The sequence below is a fragment of the Alligator mississippiensis genome, chromosome 11, assembly GCF_030867095.1.
Source record: "Alligator mississippiensis isolate rAllMis1 chromosome 11, rAllMis1, whole genome shotgun sequence".
Taxonomy (NCBI): domain Eukaryota; kingdom Metazoa; phylum Chordata; order Crocodylia; family Alligatoridae; genus Alligator; species Alligator mississippiensis.
In genome coordinates this window covers 24528914-24547643 of record NC_081834.1, presented here as the reverse complement: position 1 = coordinate 24547643, position 18730 = coordinate 24528914, and the positions used below count along the sequence as shown (strand labels likewise).

Sequence of the window (18730 nt, the reverse complement as noted above, 5' to 3'; positions counted from 1 at the left end):
ACCACTGAGCACACGGGAGGGCACCCCTGCACTCCTGTGGGACGCTCCATCCACCCTACCATCTCAGCGTTCATGAACCACGCCTGGTACCTTGAGGTATGAAGAAAAAACATTCAGAGCTGTGTCTATGGGTGAATCGCTGATTCTTCAAATCAGCATCAAATCTTCAGGTTTGGATTCAGCTGAATTGAATCAGGACAGTGATCTGAATCAAATAATCGAATCACTGTCCCTGATTTGGGCCAAATCCGAATCCAAATCTGAATTGAATATGGCCTGTTTTGCATACCCCTATTACAAACTATAAAAATACACCTATAAAATTACACCTTTATCAGCAAAACCCTTATTTACTCATTTTCCCCAGTACTTTGAAGAGAAATGGTGCCTGGATAACTTAGTTTAATTGATTACAGAAACAGCAGTGTTAAGATACATTAAGCCAGTCAATTATATTTCCAATACAGAGTGCGGAATATTTTTTTTTGTTTCGATGGCAGAAATTTAAAAAATTAATTAAAATTATATTTTCAGATATTTTACACAATTACCAAATACAATGCTTTTGAATATTTATACATTTCCTATAATGAGTTGGATGACTATATACACTGCACAAAATGTATTTTTATTATATGTAAAGTGTGCTCTCCTTTAAATTGCATCTCTGTATCAGCTCCCTACAGAATCAAAGTGGGCTGGTTTCAGGGCTTTCATTTTTGTCATTTCCCCACAGTACGGTACCTACTGATTTCCATTTAAAAATCAAGACTGTTTTACTCAGAAATAGGAGTAGAACCAAGTCAAACCCCAGACTTCAATACTTATATCTTGGTCAGATGTGGTTCAGTCTCCAAACTTAATCACTGATAACTAACTCCAGTAAAAAATTACCAACTCTATACCAATTAGTACTGCAAACAAACAGAATTGCAGTTCATTAGTGCTGAGAACAAATTGAGGACTGACAAACTAGCCCCTGGAGGTTTGGCATATAAAGCATGGGCTTAGCGTTCCCAGCAGTGTTCTATTATGTTTACATAGTTTTCCTTTCAGAGCCTGCCAGGTGCTTCCACGTCCAACTGACTTCTGTTGAACAGAGAGTTTAACAGCTCCCAGGCAGTGCTTAGCACTTTGCTTGACGAGGGCCTAACTTTGTTTCTATGGCTGATGGAACCACATAGAGAATTCTGATCCATTTCTTGTCTCACTGGGATGTGAAGGAAGATCAGTCAGCTAGGAGGAAGCACTGGTGGAAGCTGGATGCATCTGAGGGTATACAAGAATCTGTATATACCATATTTAAGCAAATCTAAGATGACCCTGAATTTAATATAACCCCTCAATTATTAGATTCCACAAAAGGAAAATTTTTAATTTGGTATTATTTTTATAAACAGACCTGCTGACAACAACTATAACAATACCTGTAAATCATAAATTTAACATTAGCTTCAATTCAATTCAAACATGAAGTTAATTTAATCTATATTAGGTTCTTTCCAGAACCTGATGAGTGCTACTCCTTTCTTAGCATTAGGACTGGTCACTTTCACATACATCCTCACTCTCACATGCTTCACTGTTCTCAGCTTCTCCCTCACCTTCCCACAAAAACATCGTCTTCTGTTCCATCCATGGCTTTAGATAGGGGTGCATGAAGCGGGCTCTATTCGATTCGGCTGAAATCCAGGACAGTGATTCAACTCAGTGATTCAAATCACTGTCCTTGATTCGATTCAACTTAATCCATATCTGAAGATTCAAAGCTGATTTGGAGAATCAGCAATTCAGACACAGACACATCTTTAAAATTTTTTTTTACATACCTCGAGGTAGCAAGCATAGCTCGTGATCACTGTGATGCTGGGACGCATGAAGCGTCCCACAGGAGTGTGGGGGGGCCCTCCATGTGCTCGGCAGCAAACCTGGGTGACCCCCCGGACCCAGACCCAGGAGGCACCAGTTACTGAGCCGGGGGGGGGGGGGGGGAGTGCTCCCCAGTGTGCTCCCCGGCGGACCCAGAAATCGACCGGAAGTACTTCTGGTCCACTTCTGAGTCTGCTGCCGAACACACTGGGGAGCACCCCACACTTGTGTGGGACACTCCATGTGCCCCCGCATCACAGCACTCATGAGCCCCTGCTACCTACAGAGATGTAGAAAAAACATTTAAAGCTGTTACTGTGTCCAAATATCCAAATCTTTCTGAATCTCTCTGAATCAATTCCTAGGGTTCTGATTTGATTCGGAGAGATTAAAGGGTCCTCTGATTTGATTCAGGTTCAGAGATTTGGCTACCGAATTGGGCCAAATCTCCGCTGAATTTAATCAGGGTCCGAAGCTTCACACAGCCCTAACATTAGATATACTGAACTTCTTGAAGCCTTTAATAATGGCTTCTAAAGAGATCCTTCCCCAAGTTAGAATCTATTGGCAAAGTAGTGCTATGGTTAGCTTCTTAATTTTCTCACCAGTTGTAAGCTCATGGTTCTCTGCCAAGAGTCAGTCTGACTACTGACAATGTAAATGGTCCTGAAGGGGCTTATTCACTACGACATCTAGTATTTGGAGTTGAGATATGATACTAACATGTCTGACTACAACATCATAATTCATTCACCAACTTTTGCTTTCACATCTGGTCTTAAATACCCTCTCAAGGAATCTAACACTAACATTCTTCTTTTCTTTAACAATGCCCCAGGTCTCCATTTCCACACAACATCTAACCAGTCATTCATCAGTTTGCTTGACATCCGTCTCTGTTCCAGGCACCTAAACACTATTCCTGGTGGCAATTTTTATTTTGGCAGAGTTTTGCATTTCAAAATCACACAGGAAAGCAATTTTCTGCTATCTGCCAACACTGCTAACATCATTGTAATCCGTGACTTTTCATTTCCTGTAATTCTCATACAGAGATCCTGGTTTCCTTTGTTTAAAACTCCCAAATTATCTGATTTAAAATAAATCCTGGGACCAGGGCCAGGGCCTACAGCCCCATAATGCCCCCAGCAGTGCCTGACCCCCAGCTGCTACACACAGGAGGCGGTGGCTGCTGCAGCCAGAGCAGAGTACAGAGCCCCTCTTCCCCCCTGCCCCAATGGATCAGCAAGAGTGGAGCCAAGTAGAACCCATTGGGGTGGGGGGAGAATGCAGGCTGCCCACTGCAGGGCTCAGAGCTCCCCGGTCCTGCTGCACTTCCTCTGGGGCCTCCATGGTCCATCAGGTGGGATCTGGCATGAGAGGCTCAGTGCTGTTGCTGCCACCACTACCACTGAGAGCCCTACACCAGCTGCACCACCATGGTGAGGCACCTAGAGGCAGCTGCTCAGAAAGACTCAGCATGTGCTGGCCAGAAACCCTGCCTGCTATGGGGACAGTGTCTGGCTGGTGCCTGCTAGGTCATTTTGAGCTGCGTGTGGAGTCTGTAACGAAAGAATGCCAAAGCTACTCAGCACATGCTGGCAGGCAGCAACTTGGAGCATGGGTGCCAAATTTGTTTTTTGGAGCATGGGTGCTTAAAACCCCTCAAAAACCAAACAAACAAAAAACCAAACTGGTGCTTTGCTTTTAACTTGGTGCATTCCTGCGCTGAGCCCCATTTATACCCAGAAGACGCAGCGTGTTACTTCTACCCAGCTCTGCAGCATCTGTAAAGATCAGGCACTTCAATGGGGCTTTTTTGGCACCTTTATCTAATAGCTGATCAAATCAGCTTTAGCTTAAAGCACCAAAATGCCCCACTGAAGCACCCAATCGTTTCAGATGCTGCAGAGTTAGGTTGAAGTTGCACACTGCTTCTTCTGCTAAAGTGCCTTTTTTTCTTTTTTAAACATCTGCAAGCAGTTCCATGGGTATTGAGCACCCGTGAATTTTTTTCAGTGAGTGCTTGAGCCCTGGAGCAGCCACAGAGTCAGCGCTTATGGCTTGGAGTGATCCTGCACTAGCTGGGCAACACTACACAGAGGGAAGCTTGGGTGCCCTCTGCCGGCTGGTTGTGCATTTTCTGGTTTAAGGTAAGTTGTATAAAATCATAAGGCAAGGCTTAATTTTCCCCATGTCAAATAGGAACCCCTGCCCTAGTCTTATAATTGAGCATGTATGGTATTAAACCAGGTCAATAACCTTTTGGATGGAGATGCAGGAGTCATTTCGTTAACTTTGGGTCAGAGGCACAGGAGCTAGGGCCTGGCCACTGCAGCTCTAGGAAGTGCATGCTGTCAGGCTTCTCTCCATGGTGGCACAGGGGAAGCTCCTACTGCAGTGGTTCCCAAACTGTGGGTCATGACCCCAAATGGGGTCGCAACATCAGCAGATGGGGTTGTGGGGGTGGGGAGCTGTGGGTTGGGAGCAAGGGGCCATGCTGAGGAAATGGGGCCATAAATGGGTTCAGGCTGAGGAAAAGTTTAGGAAGCACTGGCTTACTGCCACCACTTCTCCCTGCAGCAGACAGGAAAAGCTCCTACCACCACCACTTCTTGCTGTGGCAAACTGGGAAGCAACCACTGCTGAAGCTCCCTGCTGCCTAATGCTACCAAAGCCCCACATCTGTAGGTTGGTTCAAATGGCTCCATGGGCCAGATCTAGTCCATAGGCTATAGGTTTACAACCCCTGGATTAAACTATCTAGCTGAATTATTAGTAGCAATGTAGTCAGAACACCAAAGCTCAGCACTAGCTGTCCAGGAGGATGTGGAAATGCTCAGGTGGCTAGATCATACTATAGGTGCAGCAGCACAGAAACCTGTACTAGAAGAACCTGAGCTAAGTAGTTTAAAACCACACAAGAGGCAGTGAGTACAGTGACTGCAATGTAGGCATACCTTGGCTGATTCTAAGGCTTAGTAACAAAGATAAATGAAGCACCTACAAAACCTGGTGATTTACTAATTTAAAAAAAAGAACAAAAGCCTTGAGTTTAGGGAAATTGGAACAGATCAAAAAGTATAGCTGGAAGAAAGGGGAAATATATATATATTTTAAATTAAACTTATGTATTAAGTGCGACTCAAAAAGGGATCAGGAGGAGCTTTTCTCAATTTAAATTTAAATGTGAATTTAAATTTTTGTTGATGCTTTAACATTAATGCTACCTCCTGCCATCTCATCTCCAGTAAATGTGCAGTTAGAGAAAGGGTGTTAGAACACCAGATAGCATTAAAGATGAGATAATGTTTGTGTGGCTGCAGATATATTTTACTTATAATACTTGAACTATTCCAACAGTAAGTCAATCCATATTTTTCTGGTGTACTTGTCTAGACCATCAGTTCACAGTTTGACACGAGTAATGCCATTTCATGATAATTCTGTGCTACCCCAAATAAAATATCACCCCTGAAAATTTATATTTATGAAATAACCACCTCCTAAACTTGGGTATATATCTGCCAGTTCATTTATAAGTCAATAGTTTTTACTTGTGACTTTTGGCTTAGGGATTCTCACCCCAGTGACTATGATAGCAAGGATAACTTTCACTGTTAAATTAATTCAGCCAGACCTGCAATTAGTAGGACTTTACTAAATGTCAATAGCAGAGAACTGGGGGTATGAGGGTGCAAAATTAATACAATGAGGAAGAAAGGAAGAAAATCAAATTACTTGAACAAACAACAGAGTACATCAGAATAACTGCTAGAAATAGCCTCACCTCCTCCTCTTCCTGTCACTTGGTTGTTTCCCTTCACGTTGTCATACGTGAGTTTCTTGTCACTGTCCTTAATGCCCTTCATCATAGAGTCTTGTCCTTACCATGCAGACTTAATTTTTCATTAAAATACTGCCCCTTTACTTCTGTTCTGCCACTGATGCCAATCTTGACTGCCTGCTTTCTTAACAGGCTAGGGGCAGAAATTACACCTAAACCAGTATGTGATCAGAAGCTGTTTCAGATGTCTAGCACAAAAAAGTTCAGTGCACATAAACCACTTTCAAAAGGCCAAAGCCAGTTTAAGATAAACCTGGATGGATGTAGTATCAGACTTAACTGATTTTGATTAAATTGGTTTATTGAACTTCTGTCTCAGATGGCCTCCAGGTTCTCATTAACTCACATTCCCTCAGCATCCCAGGACACTTTACACCTTCCCCACAAACCCCACCTCCAAGGGTGGGTGGGCTGGGCTTGGCCCAAGCTGTCCACTCCAGTTGAGCAGGCAGAGCTGGCTCTAGCTAGCGTCACCCAGCTTCAGACCTGGCATGTGGCTGTTTCTGGAATCAAAAGTGAATATGCTTTCACTTGCTTATCAGCTCAACCTATGCAGTTTAGACTAACTTGCAAAGTTTGAATCAATTCAGCCTTGGCCTTTTTGACTATCTGTACTTAACTACTAACGTCCTTGTGTTTCCTGCCTTATGCTTGGGAAAGCTTCCCCATCCACATGAATAAAACCATTAATTTATTCTCTGTAGAGAATAAGTTTCTGACAGTCATCGGCAAACAGCCCTCAACTAGAAACCACTGTTTCAATCGGTTTATGCCATTACACCTGTCTCTGCTTTGACCTTGACTTCCACTACTTGCCTATTTGTTGGCTGCATATTATCTGACTAAGATCTCTGGACTGTTTTTGCACAGCTTGTACATTACATTGCCTAGTACAATGGGGCCCTAATCCCTATAACTGGCCTTGATTGTTATTTTAACACAAATCCAAATAATATTAATATGAGGTGTTCAGTAGCTAGGCATAAAGAAACTTTAATCAATTTACTACAACATTATGGTAATTCTCACAACACCTAAGTTAGCCATACAAGAGAGAGTAGTTAGCCATGATAGTCTTTAGTTAAACAGAAGGCATGGCAGTGTGGCATCGTAAAGCCAAACATTCAGAATTCAGATTCATCCAAGTCTGGCAGAAATTCTCTTCAAGTTTAGAACCATGTGAGCCAAATAGCTTCAACACTCTTAGAAACAAGGCTACAGAATCTGAACTATTATTATAAGCAGAGCAAAATTTGACCTAATGCCTGTGACTAAAACCATTTGACTGATTCTCTGATGGTCTCAGGCAGTGTTCAGAACACCAGAAAGGCAGCAGGAGGTGGCTTTTTATTTTTACATTTTTTATAACTTTGATACTAGGAGCTGCTTGTGTCCTCTCAGATAGTCAGCCTCTGGTAATTCCCCTGAAAGCAACCTCAGGGCTGCTCTAACTTGCATTGGCAGATAACAACTCCCTAGGAGTTCCTTTGCCAGCCATGACCACTGAAGCAAAACATGCCTCAGTCCTCCCCTTCCCAATTCCCTGCATGTTCCTTTCACAGTTTACCAGAGCACATAGGATTAAAAAAAACACTTCAGAGACAACTAAAACTGACATTATCCACTATGGGAAGGAATCACAATTCACAGAAACTATCAAGTTGTTGAAGATTCCTTTGCAGACTCATTACTACTACATATATGGTTTGATTAGTCATGCTGATCCAGATTTGATCCTAACATTTACCCTATCATCTCCATTGATTTTCATAGGGTATGTGTAACTTGTAGGATTTTGCCCACCATGCTGGATAAAGAGTACAAAATAAATGGCAGCTGGGAGTGGGCTTCAAAATAAATGTTTATGGGTAAACCAAATTTTCATTTGACAAAGGAACTCATAAACCAATTACTCAGGCAAACAATTTTTCTTCTGATTTTCCAGAATATCTTCTTGGTAAGTAACAGCAACAAGCATGGAAAATTGCTTTTATGCTGCTTAATTTGCAGCAAAGGGATAATTTTATTTATCTACTACCCAAATGTTGGAATGTCTTCGTTCATAATATATTATGCTTTTGTTTATCTATTTTATGTATATCCAGAACTCTAATCAAAGTGATATCTCTAGGCACTGCAAATGCACAGCAAAATCCTCTAACACTGCAAAATGATCCACTTGTTTTCTGTCCTGAAGTTCAATTCACTTATGCATTACAACACCCTTTTTTTTTATCTTCCCACTTCTTTAAAACAGGAGAAAAACAAATATGGTACTTGCAGTACAGGTGCACATCTACATGTGCACACCTGTACTGCACAGTAAATATGATGACTTACACCAACTTGAGCACAAATTTGAGACCTACATCATGCAGGTCTCAAATTTATGCCCGATTAGTTACTGCAGTGACACACGTGTACATGCCTTACTATACAGTAACACTGTGTGTGTGGAGTGACTTGGGACTAACTTTAGTCCCAAGTCAGTCCACAAATAGTGTTAATGTGTTTTAATGCCTGCACATGTAGACACTGGCCTATTCCCACTTACTGCACAGTAATTTACTGCATAGTAAATTTAGGCCAGTGTAAATGCACATGTATACGCACCCACTGAATAACAAGTATTTTCTTTCACTAGTTTTAAATTTGTTTTCTTTTAATTTTAATGACCATCTTGCTTTTATAATATGAAAAAGTATCTGCTCAATTTTATCTGCTCCCTGCCATTTTTTAGATATTCCATTTATCTCCATCATAAAATAAGTTCCTCTTATTCTTCTCCTTTCTAAAAGAGAGAGTCAGTTTTCAACTTTTCATTCTTGCATTCTTTATATATCCTTCCTTGCCTGTGATCATTTCTATTGTCTGGTTTTGGAATTCTTTTTCTGAAACACATATTTTGATAAGGGCTGACTCAGACAGAAGAGTATTATTGAGCTCAAAGTGTATTATACTAGATTTGGTATTATTTTTCCATCCTATTCGTTATACATCCTAATATTTTGTTGTTTTTTTCAATTGCCAATGCACATTGAACAGGTGTTTGTATGGATTTATCCTGCTAGTTCTCCAGGGTTTGTTTGTTTTTTTGAGTAATAACAGTTAAATCAAAGTCCAGCACCAGCATTCAAATTATTTCTTCTAATGTACATTACCTTAATTTGTCAACAATGATTATATCAGCTCCACCATTTACTTCCAGTTTTCCAGAGCCAGAGTCTGATTCTTATAAAAGGCATCTTTACAATGAATGTGTTAGATCTGGGGTTTTGTCTGATGAGAACCAATATTTCAATTGGTATTAATTGTTCACAGAAGGTGGCAATGATTGAAAGTGGTCTTTTTGCAGGCACCAATTAGTAAATCATGTTGACTGCTTTTTAATTTCTGTAAATGCATTAAGCTATTTTAATGGTGAATATAAAATAGTATATTAAAAATAAAAGAATAATTTTATTTTGCACTCATTAGTTGATGTATTCTGTTCCAAATAAATATTGTCCTCTGTGCCTGTTACTGTTTAAGATTCCATATTTTATATTGTTCTAGTAACCTTTGTTGCTATTTTGTGATTGCAATATAAAGTAACTGCTGTTTTTATTAAAAGGGATCATTTTCAATGCCAGCTGTTTCCCACCTCATTAGTTCATCTTTGAGTACTATCAGCTTGTTTGTTTATGACTGGCATATAGATACAGAAAGGAACCCATCTTCTGACAAGGTGGGGCATCCTTTAATGGCTGCAGTATCAGGAGTTATCTATTAACAGCCCCTCCATTTTTCAGCTATGGGCATGGCCATTGTAGATCTTAACTGCAATATAAGAAAATTCCGTACAAATTCAGTCTCACCAAACCCTTCCAGACACCAGCAAACACACCAGTCTCCTGATGCCCCCACTGTGAATGCCACCTATACCCCCCAAACCCTACCATGGACTATGCCTGCCCTGCCCCAATTTCCTTGCAAACCCCTCAATCTCCCCCCTCCCCTGAGCCTGCTGGTCCCCAATCCCCTCCAACTGTCCCCCAATCCTGTCTCAAAGAAGAAAGTATGTTAGAAGAATATATTTGAACTAGCAGTTGGAGATACAAGATGGCCTTTATTCCTTCAAATTAATGCCTCTCTTTAATTACATTGGGTTCAGCTGTGAAAATCTGCTTGCCCCACACTTCAAATCTTCCTAGAGATAATGACACCTGTTGTGTTTTTGATTAAAACAACCTTTTTTTTTTTTTTTGCAAAATATTGCTGGAGCCAAATGGTTGTTATGGCCAGATTGCATCACTTGTCAGAACATGATTTGTCTTTAAAAGATTATCACTGAAAGCTCATGCACAAAATAGTACTTACATCATGTACCACTGGATATTTAATTTTCAGTAGTTTTCTTTTCAGAAGCCAAGAATTTCAAGGACAGCGGCAACATGTAGGGGGTACATGGGGGTGCACTGTCAGCGGTGCCTGCGGGCAGTCTATGATTGCCCCTGGCTGCTGCCACCACTGCCAGCGGTGCCTGTGGGTGGTCGCCAACCCCTGGATGGCGCTCACCACTCCCTATCCCCTGCTGCTGATAGTCCTGGCAATGTCTGCAGGAGCTCCCTGCTCACCACCGCCAGGCTCCTGCTGCTGCCACCAGGCTCCCGCCAGCGCAGTTATACCCCCCAGCTGCCGGGGACATGTGCCATTCATGTTCAAGGATATTTATCATTACTGAAATATTACACCTGGCCCCATTTCCAGAGTCCTGGTAATCTAATTTCATCCATAATGTGAAAAATGAACAACAATGTTAAAGATGGTTTACACTTGCCAAAGACCAGTTCAAAGTATGGTTAAATATTTTCTGAACTACCATTTTCTGTTAGTAGAATTCATGTGAAAAAAATGTCTTTGATGCTCCCTTCTTTCTAATTTGAAGTAAATGATTTGGATGTGGGAATGAAAAGCTCTCTGGCCAAGTTTGTGGATGACACCAAGTTATGGGGGAGTGTGGCCATGCCAGAAGATAGGTTGCAGATACAGGTGGATCTAGACAGGCTGGAGAGTTGGGCGGACCGGAACCAGATAAAGTTCAACACTCAGAAGTGTAAGGTACTCCATCTGGGGACAAACAATTCGCAACATACCTACAGGCCCGGTGGCAACAATTTGACTTGCACCACGGCTGAAAGGGACCTAGGGGTAGTGATCGACCATCACATCAACGTGAACTGGGAGTGCAATTCTGTCTCCAGCAGGGTAAACAACACACTGGCATACATTAACCATTGCATCTCATGCAAAACTAAGGAAGTGATAGTCCCACTGCACTCTGCACTGGTGAGACCACAGCTGGAGTACTGCATCCAGTTCTGGGCACCGCACTTCAACAAGGATGTGGAAAAACTTGAGAGGGTCTAGAGAACAGGCACCCGTATGATCAGGGACTAGCAAGACAAGCCATATGAGGAGAGGCTGAGGGACTTGGGTATCTTCAGCCTACAGAAGAGAAGGCTGAGAGGGGACTTTGTAGTGGCTTATTGCTAAATCAGGGGAGTACATCAGGAACTTGGTGAACAGCTGTTCACCAGGGCAGCCATGGGGAAAATCAGGAGCAATGGATATGAACTCCTGGGAGGCCACTTCAGGCTTAATTCCAGGAAAAACTCCTTCAGTCAGGGTTTCCAGACTGTGAAATGAACTCCCTCCAGTGGTGGTGCAGTCACCTACCCTGGAAATCTTCAAAGGAGACTGGACAGTCACCTCACTGGGGTCACTTGACCCCACTTGTCTTTTCCTGCCTAGTGCAGGGGACTGGACCCACTGCTCTACAAGGTCCCTTCCAGCCCTTAACAATCTATGAATCTATGAATAAATCTATGATGTAAGTTAGCCACAGCTATTTTTTCTAGAACCCCACAAATCAAAACTAGAGGGAGAGGCTCAGAATGACAAACAAAACAATTATCTTAGCTATTAGGTGGTGTTATGCTTTTTATCCTGTAAAACTCCAATGATTTTACTAACCAGCTACTTCAGGTGGCAGGTGAAAGGTAGCGGCGGGAAAGGGTAAGCGGAAGAAAAGGGAAGAATGCTAATAACAAACACACAGAACACTGAAGAACAGAAGAGGGCATTTCGACAACTTTTGTTCTCGTTATAGGAGGTGACAAAAAACTGATATTGTCCCTTTAGTAGGCACGACCTTGACATTTTAAATTCTCACCTGAAAATATGGCTTGTTAATTCAGTCAGTTTATTTTAGCTAGGAATGTCAAAGGTTTGAATGCCTTTTAGAGAATTTTAAACTAATGGTTCACGGAATGCATATTTTTCACACTGGATACTTAGACCAACAAACTACCTCTCTGGCTATATTTGGGAAAGATTAAAATAATGGATCGTTTATTCTTTTAATATATACATATGATCTTAAGAGCTAAATCCAGCATGTCTTATTTAATTTATTAGAATGAAGGTGAAAGGTACTGGGCTTGTATGAAGCAAAGATGTCCCTTTAGGCTGTATACAGACATTCAGGGAAGTTATGAGGAGTTCAGATAGTGTTAAAAATTAGGGCTGTGCAAAGCTTTGGGTCATGATTCAATTTGGAGGAGATTTGGCCCAATTTGGTGGCCGAATCTCCAAATCCGAACTGAATCAGGAGACCAATTTAAAGGTCCAAATCAATTTAAAGCTCTCCAAATCTTTGGAAAAGATCCAGAGATCTTTGATGATTTGGACAGTCCCTGGTGGCTACAGCAGGGAGTTGCACCTGGACTCTGAGCTGGTAAGTACTAGAGGCAGGGAAGGAGGGGCTGGGGTAGGGGACCATGGGGGGACCCCTGCCACTCCCCCGACCCCCCCTGCTTCCCCAGCCCCCTGACCCCCACCTGCTCACCCAGCCCACTGATGGCTGTCTCACCTGCCCCAGCTTCCGGTGCTTTAAAGAAAAGCCCCAGTGCTCACTGGGTACTGCCGAGTGTGGGGGTGATCCTCACTGCCTCCCACTGCCCCATGCTGCATGGGGGGGGCTCTATACAAGCCCCTGACCCCCACCTCTCCAGGCTACCCATAGGTGCCCCACCTGGACCAGAAAAGCCCTGGGACTCACTGCTGCTGCAGTGGCCTCAGAGCTTCAAGGGCTCATGCAGAGCCCCCCACATTGCACGGGGCAGCGGGGGGCAACAGGGATTGACCCCCTGTCAGCTGAAGCGGCGAGTGCAGGGCTTTTCTAATTTTTTTTTTTTTAAAGGGCCACCACTGGCCCAGGCAGGGCATCCATGGTGGGGCTGAGGGAGTGAAGTGGGGCTTGGGGGAATCATGCAGAGCCCCTCATGCAGTGTGGGGCAGTGGGATGCAGTAGGGATCACCCCTGCCCAGCAGCACCCAGTGAGTGGGGGCTTTTTTTTTCTCCAAAGAGCCAGGGGGATGGGTCTGGCTGATTCTGAATCAATTCAGGACAGTGATTTGAATCACCAAATTGAATTACTGTCCCCCGAATCAGCCAAATCCGAATCCAAAGCGAATACTAGCTGCTTTGTACAGGCCTATTAAAAATAGCCACCCAATCTAGCGGGGGTGTTGGGGGAGACCGGGGGGTCAGCAGGATCTTGGGAGGATTGAGATGTTCTAGGGTAATTGGTGAGGAAGGCAGAGTCCACTGTGGAGGTTGGGGGGTATAGGTGGTACCCATGCTGGAGGCATCTAGGGATTGAAGTGTTTGCTGGTGTCTGGGAGGATTTGGTGAGATCAGAGGGGATTGCAGGATCTGGGGGGGGGGGGCTCTCTCCCCCACCCCCTCAGACCAGGGGCTATTTTTAGCCCCCCCAACCCCCACCACTCCGAGATGGAACCCCAAGTAACCTACCCTACCATTCTTCCTTACCCACCCCCAAACCCTGACTTATTTTCTTAGGTGCTAGCATTGGCAAACACTAATAAAACTGGCACCAGGAGCAGCTTGTGGGATGGGGTATTTGGTGCGCTGGGGCATGGGGGCTGGCTCATGTGTGGGGAAGGTTGTCAGTCAGGGATGGGGTAGGAAAAGTTCAGCCCCCACAGCTGGGACCTGTGGCTGGGTTTTCCCAGCCCTCGGGCTACACTGGGAACTGTACAGAAGTGCAGTTAGATGGGTCTCACTGGACCCAAGCTAAATTAAGCTACCTTGGAGGTACATTTAACCAAGATCAGGTTGGCTATTTTTAGATCAGTCTAACTGTCCTGAACTTCTGTACAGTTCACATGTAGATCCGCCTAACTAGTGTAAGGTTCATACCTTCGGCAAACTAAATTAGATCAGATGGCCACTTTTAACACAATCTAACTTCCCCTCTCAATTCCCAGAATGTCTGTATGCAGCCCAAGAGACCTGTTGTTTGATTTTATTCTTATATTGCTACTTTTTCAGCACTGGGACTTTGTCTTCCTATGTTTATATGCCACCAATGTGTGTGTGTGTGTGTGTGTGTGTGTGTGTGTAATAGCTAAAATGGGCCAATAAAAACTAAACAGAAATCTGATCATCATCACTACTACCTTTTGCTTAAAGGTAACAGTTCAAACAGCTTGTTCAAAGTTTATTTATTACATAAATTCACACAAGCTTCTCCTGAAAACACTTACCATTTCTTCATTGTTTAGGGAAGTCCGGATAAGCATGGCCATGGATATACCAGATTTTCGTGCAGCAAGTGTCTGTTCAAGGTAAATGCAAAATAGTTACCAACAAGTACAGCAGAAACACTAAATACAGAAGTCAGTGAAAAGATGATGTTGATAATGTTATTCTATATGGATTTAAGCAAAAATGTAACAGCAAAAAAGTTAAATAACTTTTACTTACTGTTTACAACACACATCTTTTAACATTTGAGTATATAATGGAAGCAAACTTCCCATCATCATTACTGTTTCTATCAACAATGCCTAGCTGAGCTGCCATTTCTAATATAAAACCTGTTATTCAGGGGTTTATGACTCAGATTTTTTTTAACCCACAGGCTGTCACTATTTTTCTGCTTTGCCAACCAAATTAATGTGGTACAAGGATAAGCATCCTGCCCTAATGTCGAAGCAGGATATGCCTGGAGCAACCTCGAGATCATTTTGAAATGCTCTGAGAATTCAGGTTGTCAGCCTGTATCATTTTAAGCCACTGACCATTTCTATAATGTGCATGCATGAAAAATATTTCCCTGACTTTAAAAAAGAAAACCTGCAGAAAATGTTATTATTGAAAACATATTATAAGTCTTTGTCAGAGAAGCTGACAATATTTACTCAAGACCAAAGACAGAAGTACTGGGAACTATACTGATGTTCAGTAAGAAAAGGGGTATGCATGGCTCCCTTATCCCTCTGCCTAGCTGCTCAGGCTATAGGAATGGTTATATATGGCAGTTCTGAAGATGGATGAAATCCAGGGGATTTGGATGGGGGATGATGGGGTGGAGGGAAGGATAAGGTTGTTATGAGCCTTGTTGCATGTTGATTGTGGGTGGCTCCTGGAGCTCTTAACCTCTGGATTGCCTGCACATTAATGCATTTAAGTGGCTCGTTATGCAGCTCAAAATTATGCCACTCCAGGGCAGGATTCTCTCTTGATCTTCATAAATCAGCTCCTATTCCATTAAGGTGTGGTCACTCCCTATGGATGTACTGTTCAAACTGAAGATGCAACTGCTAGCTAGCACTAAGCCAATCAATATTTGTGTGGCTCAGTGTAATGTATAACAAGGCCCATGTTTCATTGGGCCTTGTTATGTGTTAGGCTTTGAGCTGCACAAATGTAGATCAGTGTTCGTGCTAGCTCAAGTTTGGAGGCCAGTAGGGGTCTGGAGGACTGAAAGGTAAGAATCCCTTCCCCTGCACCCAATTCTGGGTTTCTCCCCTGCCCACCAGGGCTCTACCAGTTCCCCTCAGCCCCTCAGGATTTCCCTCTTCCTCCTGGCTCATCCCACCCGCAGGACATTAGTTACTTGTGGCTGCCCACACTGTCTGTCCCAGGGGAGCACGCAGGAAGGGGTTAAACTGCCTGCCCTGGCACCATTCTTGCTGGGCTGCTTCTTTTCTGACTCAGAGAGCAGCAGTGGTGGAGGTGGCAACAGCCAGCAGGCAGTTTAATCCTTGAGCCACAAGTAAGGGGATGGGGTGGGGGAGGACGGGGGCAATAAGCGGGGATCTGGGGTGCTGGCAAGAGGGGCTAGTGGGCCCAATGTGGGCTAGCTGGGGAGTGTGGTGAGTGGGTTGTTCATATATTAAGGTGTAGCTTAGAGTGCCTGGGCCCTTAGTGCAACACAAAATAGGTAGCAAGGATCAGACATAATACTGCCCTGGAGTGGCGTAACTTTTAGCCACATAACGAGTGGTTAAAACCAGTTGCAGGTGTTAATGTGTGGACAATCCAGGGGTTAAGAGTTCCAGGAGCTGCACAAAATTACCATGTAACAAAACCCATTGTCTTATGGTAACTTGCTTGGAATTAGCATGGCAGGGTTGGATTCAGCATTGAGCTGAGGACTACTGCATCTTAGTTTCCTTCACCACATCCAAAATGGTACATGTAGAAGCAGATACAAAAACATACATTTTTGTTATACAAGAAACTCCAGGGTCTTTTGTTGCCACTTTCTGAGTCACTTAAATATAAGTTCTTATGAATGAACTGACAGTTGTTAAGTTGAGGAAGGAAAAGCACCTAGAGAAACAAGGTCTGGATGACAATAGGTTCCATGCAAGCCTCTCCAAATATTGCTCCAGCACACCAGTTCTGTTGCTGAAAGACACTTGGGTTCCTCGGAGGAATACACAGGATTTATTTCACTACACAAAATCCTAGCAATAATGTTACTGTATCACTGTGAAGTATTCTTACCTCGAAAGCTGAGCTGAAACATCCCCTCCTCACTTGAACTAAATCATTCCAGGAATGCCTGAATGCTTCCAGTTTATCATTGCTCTTCCCTAACCAGTGCTTGCTTTGTCATGCACTGCTGCCCTTAAGGTTTTGTGCATAGCAATAATCAATTATAAGTCTTACTGCCACCTACATTTATTGTTCCAATTGCAATGAGACTGCTTATTACATCACTGTATATCAGGTCTCTATTTATTATTCAGCTTCGCAGGATTAAATTAGCAGAAATTTCAGTAATATTTTTCTTCAAAAATTCTTTCATTCCTAGTGTTTGTAACTAGTACCATTGTGTTGCAATGCTCTCTGCTTTAGGCCACAGTGATTTACACCAGCTAAGGACCTACCCCATTAAGCTTTGAAAGAAATGACAATTCACATTTCTTTCCAGTTATTAATTTTGAACTTTGACATCATTTAAATGGATTTTTGCATTTAGATACATTACAACAGCTCATTGCAACTTTTTAAATGTTTACCTCCCTGTCAGTCTGGCCATCCAATTTGTAACAAGTTTCCCTTGATAATAATTAAACTTGCAGAGAGAGATAAAATTATTAATCTTATGAAACTAATTATGGTATAAGAAAAAGATCGTGCCACAGAAATATTTGATTTAATTTAATCACCCCTTATTATGGTTAATATATGATCTAGATAACCTTTTTTTCTTTTTAGATTCTAAGCAATTTACCTGGCTTGTGACAGTAATTTGCCATTCATTTCTTCAGTCTGATATTAATAATTAAATAGCTCTTTTTGCTTGTCTGTTGCCATCTTTCTCCTTTATTTCTGTAAACATGGCAAATGCCATATATATGTGCTGGCTAGCTAGCCAACACAAGACTGTTTTTGACAGAGAAGATTAAAATAAAAATCCAGGTTTTGCATTTCAAAATTGTTGAATCAAATATAAGTATTTCAGGGCTGACAAATCAGAGAAGAAAATGAGAAGCCAGAACTGGCTATGACTCTGAGTGGACACACAACAACCTCAGTTGCTAATAGTGATGCTTCAGGATTTTTTTCTCAGTCCTGAGAGTGACCAGTTCTTTAGTTGGTTATCTTTAATTACTGTTTCATGTGTAACCACTAATATGTCTAGAAAATGATGTGCTGCTTTTAGCTTTACGTCTATGAAATTACTTACATATTAGATTAGAGGTTGGACAATGCATCAATGAAGGGAGAACACTTCAGTTGTGAGCACAGGAAGCAGGGAATTGATGAAAGCTGCAATGTTGTCCACTGATGATGCACCAATGGAGTTAAACTGGCTTAGGGGCCTGTTGTTATTTGCTACTAGTAAATATATATGTAACATATACAATTAAGAGTCCCCTAGAGCAAAAGGGAAACAAGCAGGGAATTCTAACTCAGAAGGGAGCTTTGAGACACAAAGACTCCCAGGCCCACTCCTGGAATTGTGCAGTTTACCCATGATCCCCTGCTCAAAAATCTGCATAGGATGACAGTCTAAATCATCCTATGAAATCCCACATCCTGATAGGACATAGAAAAATGTACCATTCTTTGATAAGTATTTGTCATGTTTGGATGTATAATTGAAGAACATGATGTAGTTTTTCCCATTCCAAGACGATTTGTAGGAAACTTGGCAAAGTAGAACAAGTTTAGAGAGATTTCAATGAGTAAACTTATGACAAGGATTATTTTTATTTACATAGCACTGTCAGAATGTATTGTACTGCAGTGGAGAAGAACTACAGCAAGGAAATCATCCCTGCTCTGAAGAGCTCAGCTAAATAGATGCATCTGATAATAACAATAGAATACCGTACAATACAAAATGCAGAGCAGTGTTAAAAATGGCATGATTCATGGAACAGATGAGTTTTTAGGAGATTAATTAAAAGAGAAAGTACGGCTCTCTACCATACCAGATAATTATGTAGACATATAGAAAATCAGCATGACTACACTATTTTTAAAATAGAAGAAAGAAAGAAGGGTAAATGCAGTTAATCATTTGGAGCTCCCAGTGTCTAGAGCTTTGCTGGAAGTGGGAAAAGCAACAAGTGCCTGAATGAGGAGGAAGTGAAGAGCCTAGTGCTCTTCTCCAAGGAAGTCTTAAATTTCCTCCAAAAACC

General features: G+C 42.3%; 1 protein-coding gene and 1 long non-coding RNA gene across 2 annotated transcripts in view; one reads left to right on the top strand and one right to left on the bottom strand.

Annotated features, from left to right (window-relative positions):
• UNC13C (unc-13 homolog C) overlaps positions 1 to 18730 on the bottom strand; it is a 524763-nt gene that overhangs the window by 355802 nt on the left and 150231 nt on the right. The window contains exon 6 of the mRNA XM_014606134.3: positions 14330 to 14401. Within this exon, the coding sequence (XP_014461620.1) occupies positions 14330 to 14401 (72 nt within the window). The remainder of the gene's footprint in view (positions 1 to 14329; positions 14402 to 18730) is intronic.
• LOC109280716 (uncharacterized) overlaps positions 1 to 18730 on the top strand; it is a 45963-nt gene that overhangs the window by 18188 nt on the left and 9045 nt on the right. Inside the window, exon 2 of the long non-coding RNA XR_009455591.1 lies at positions 14348 to 14410. This is a non-coding gene — a long non-coding RNA (uncharacterized LOC109280716). The remainder of the gene's footprint in view (positions 1 to 14347; positions 14411 to 18730) is intronic.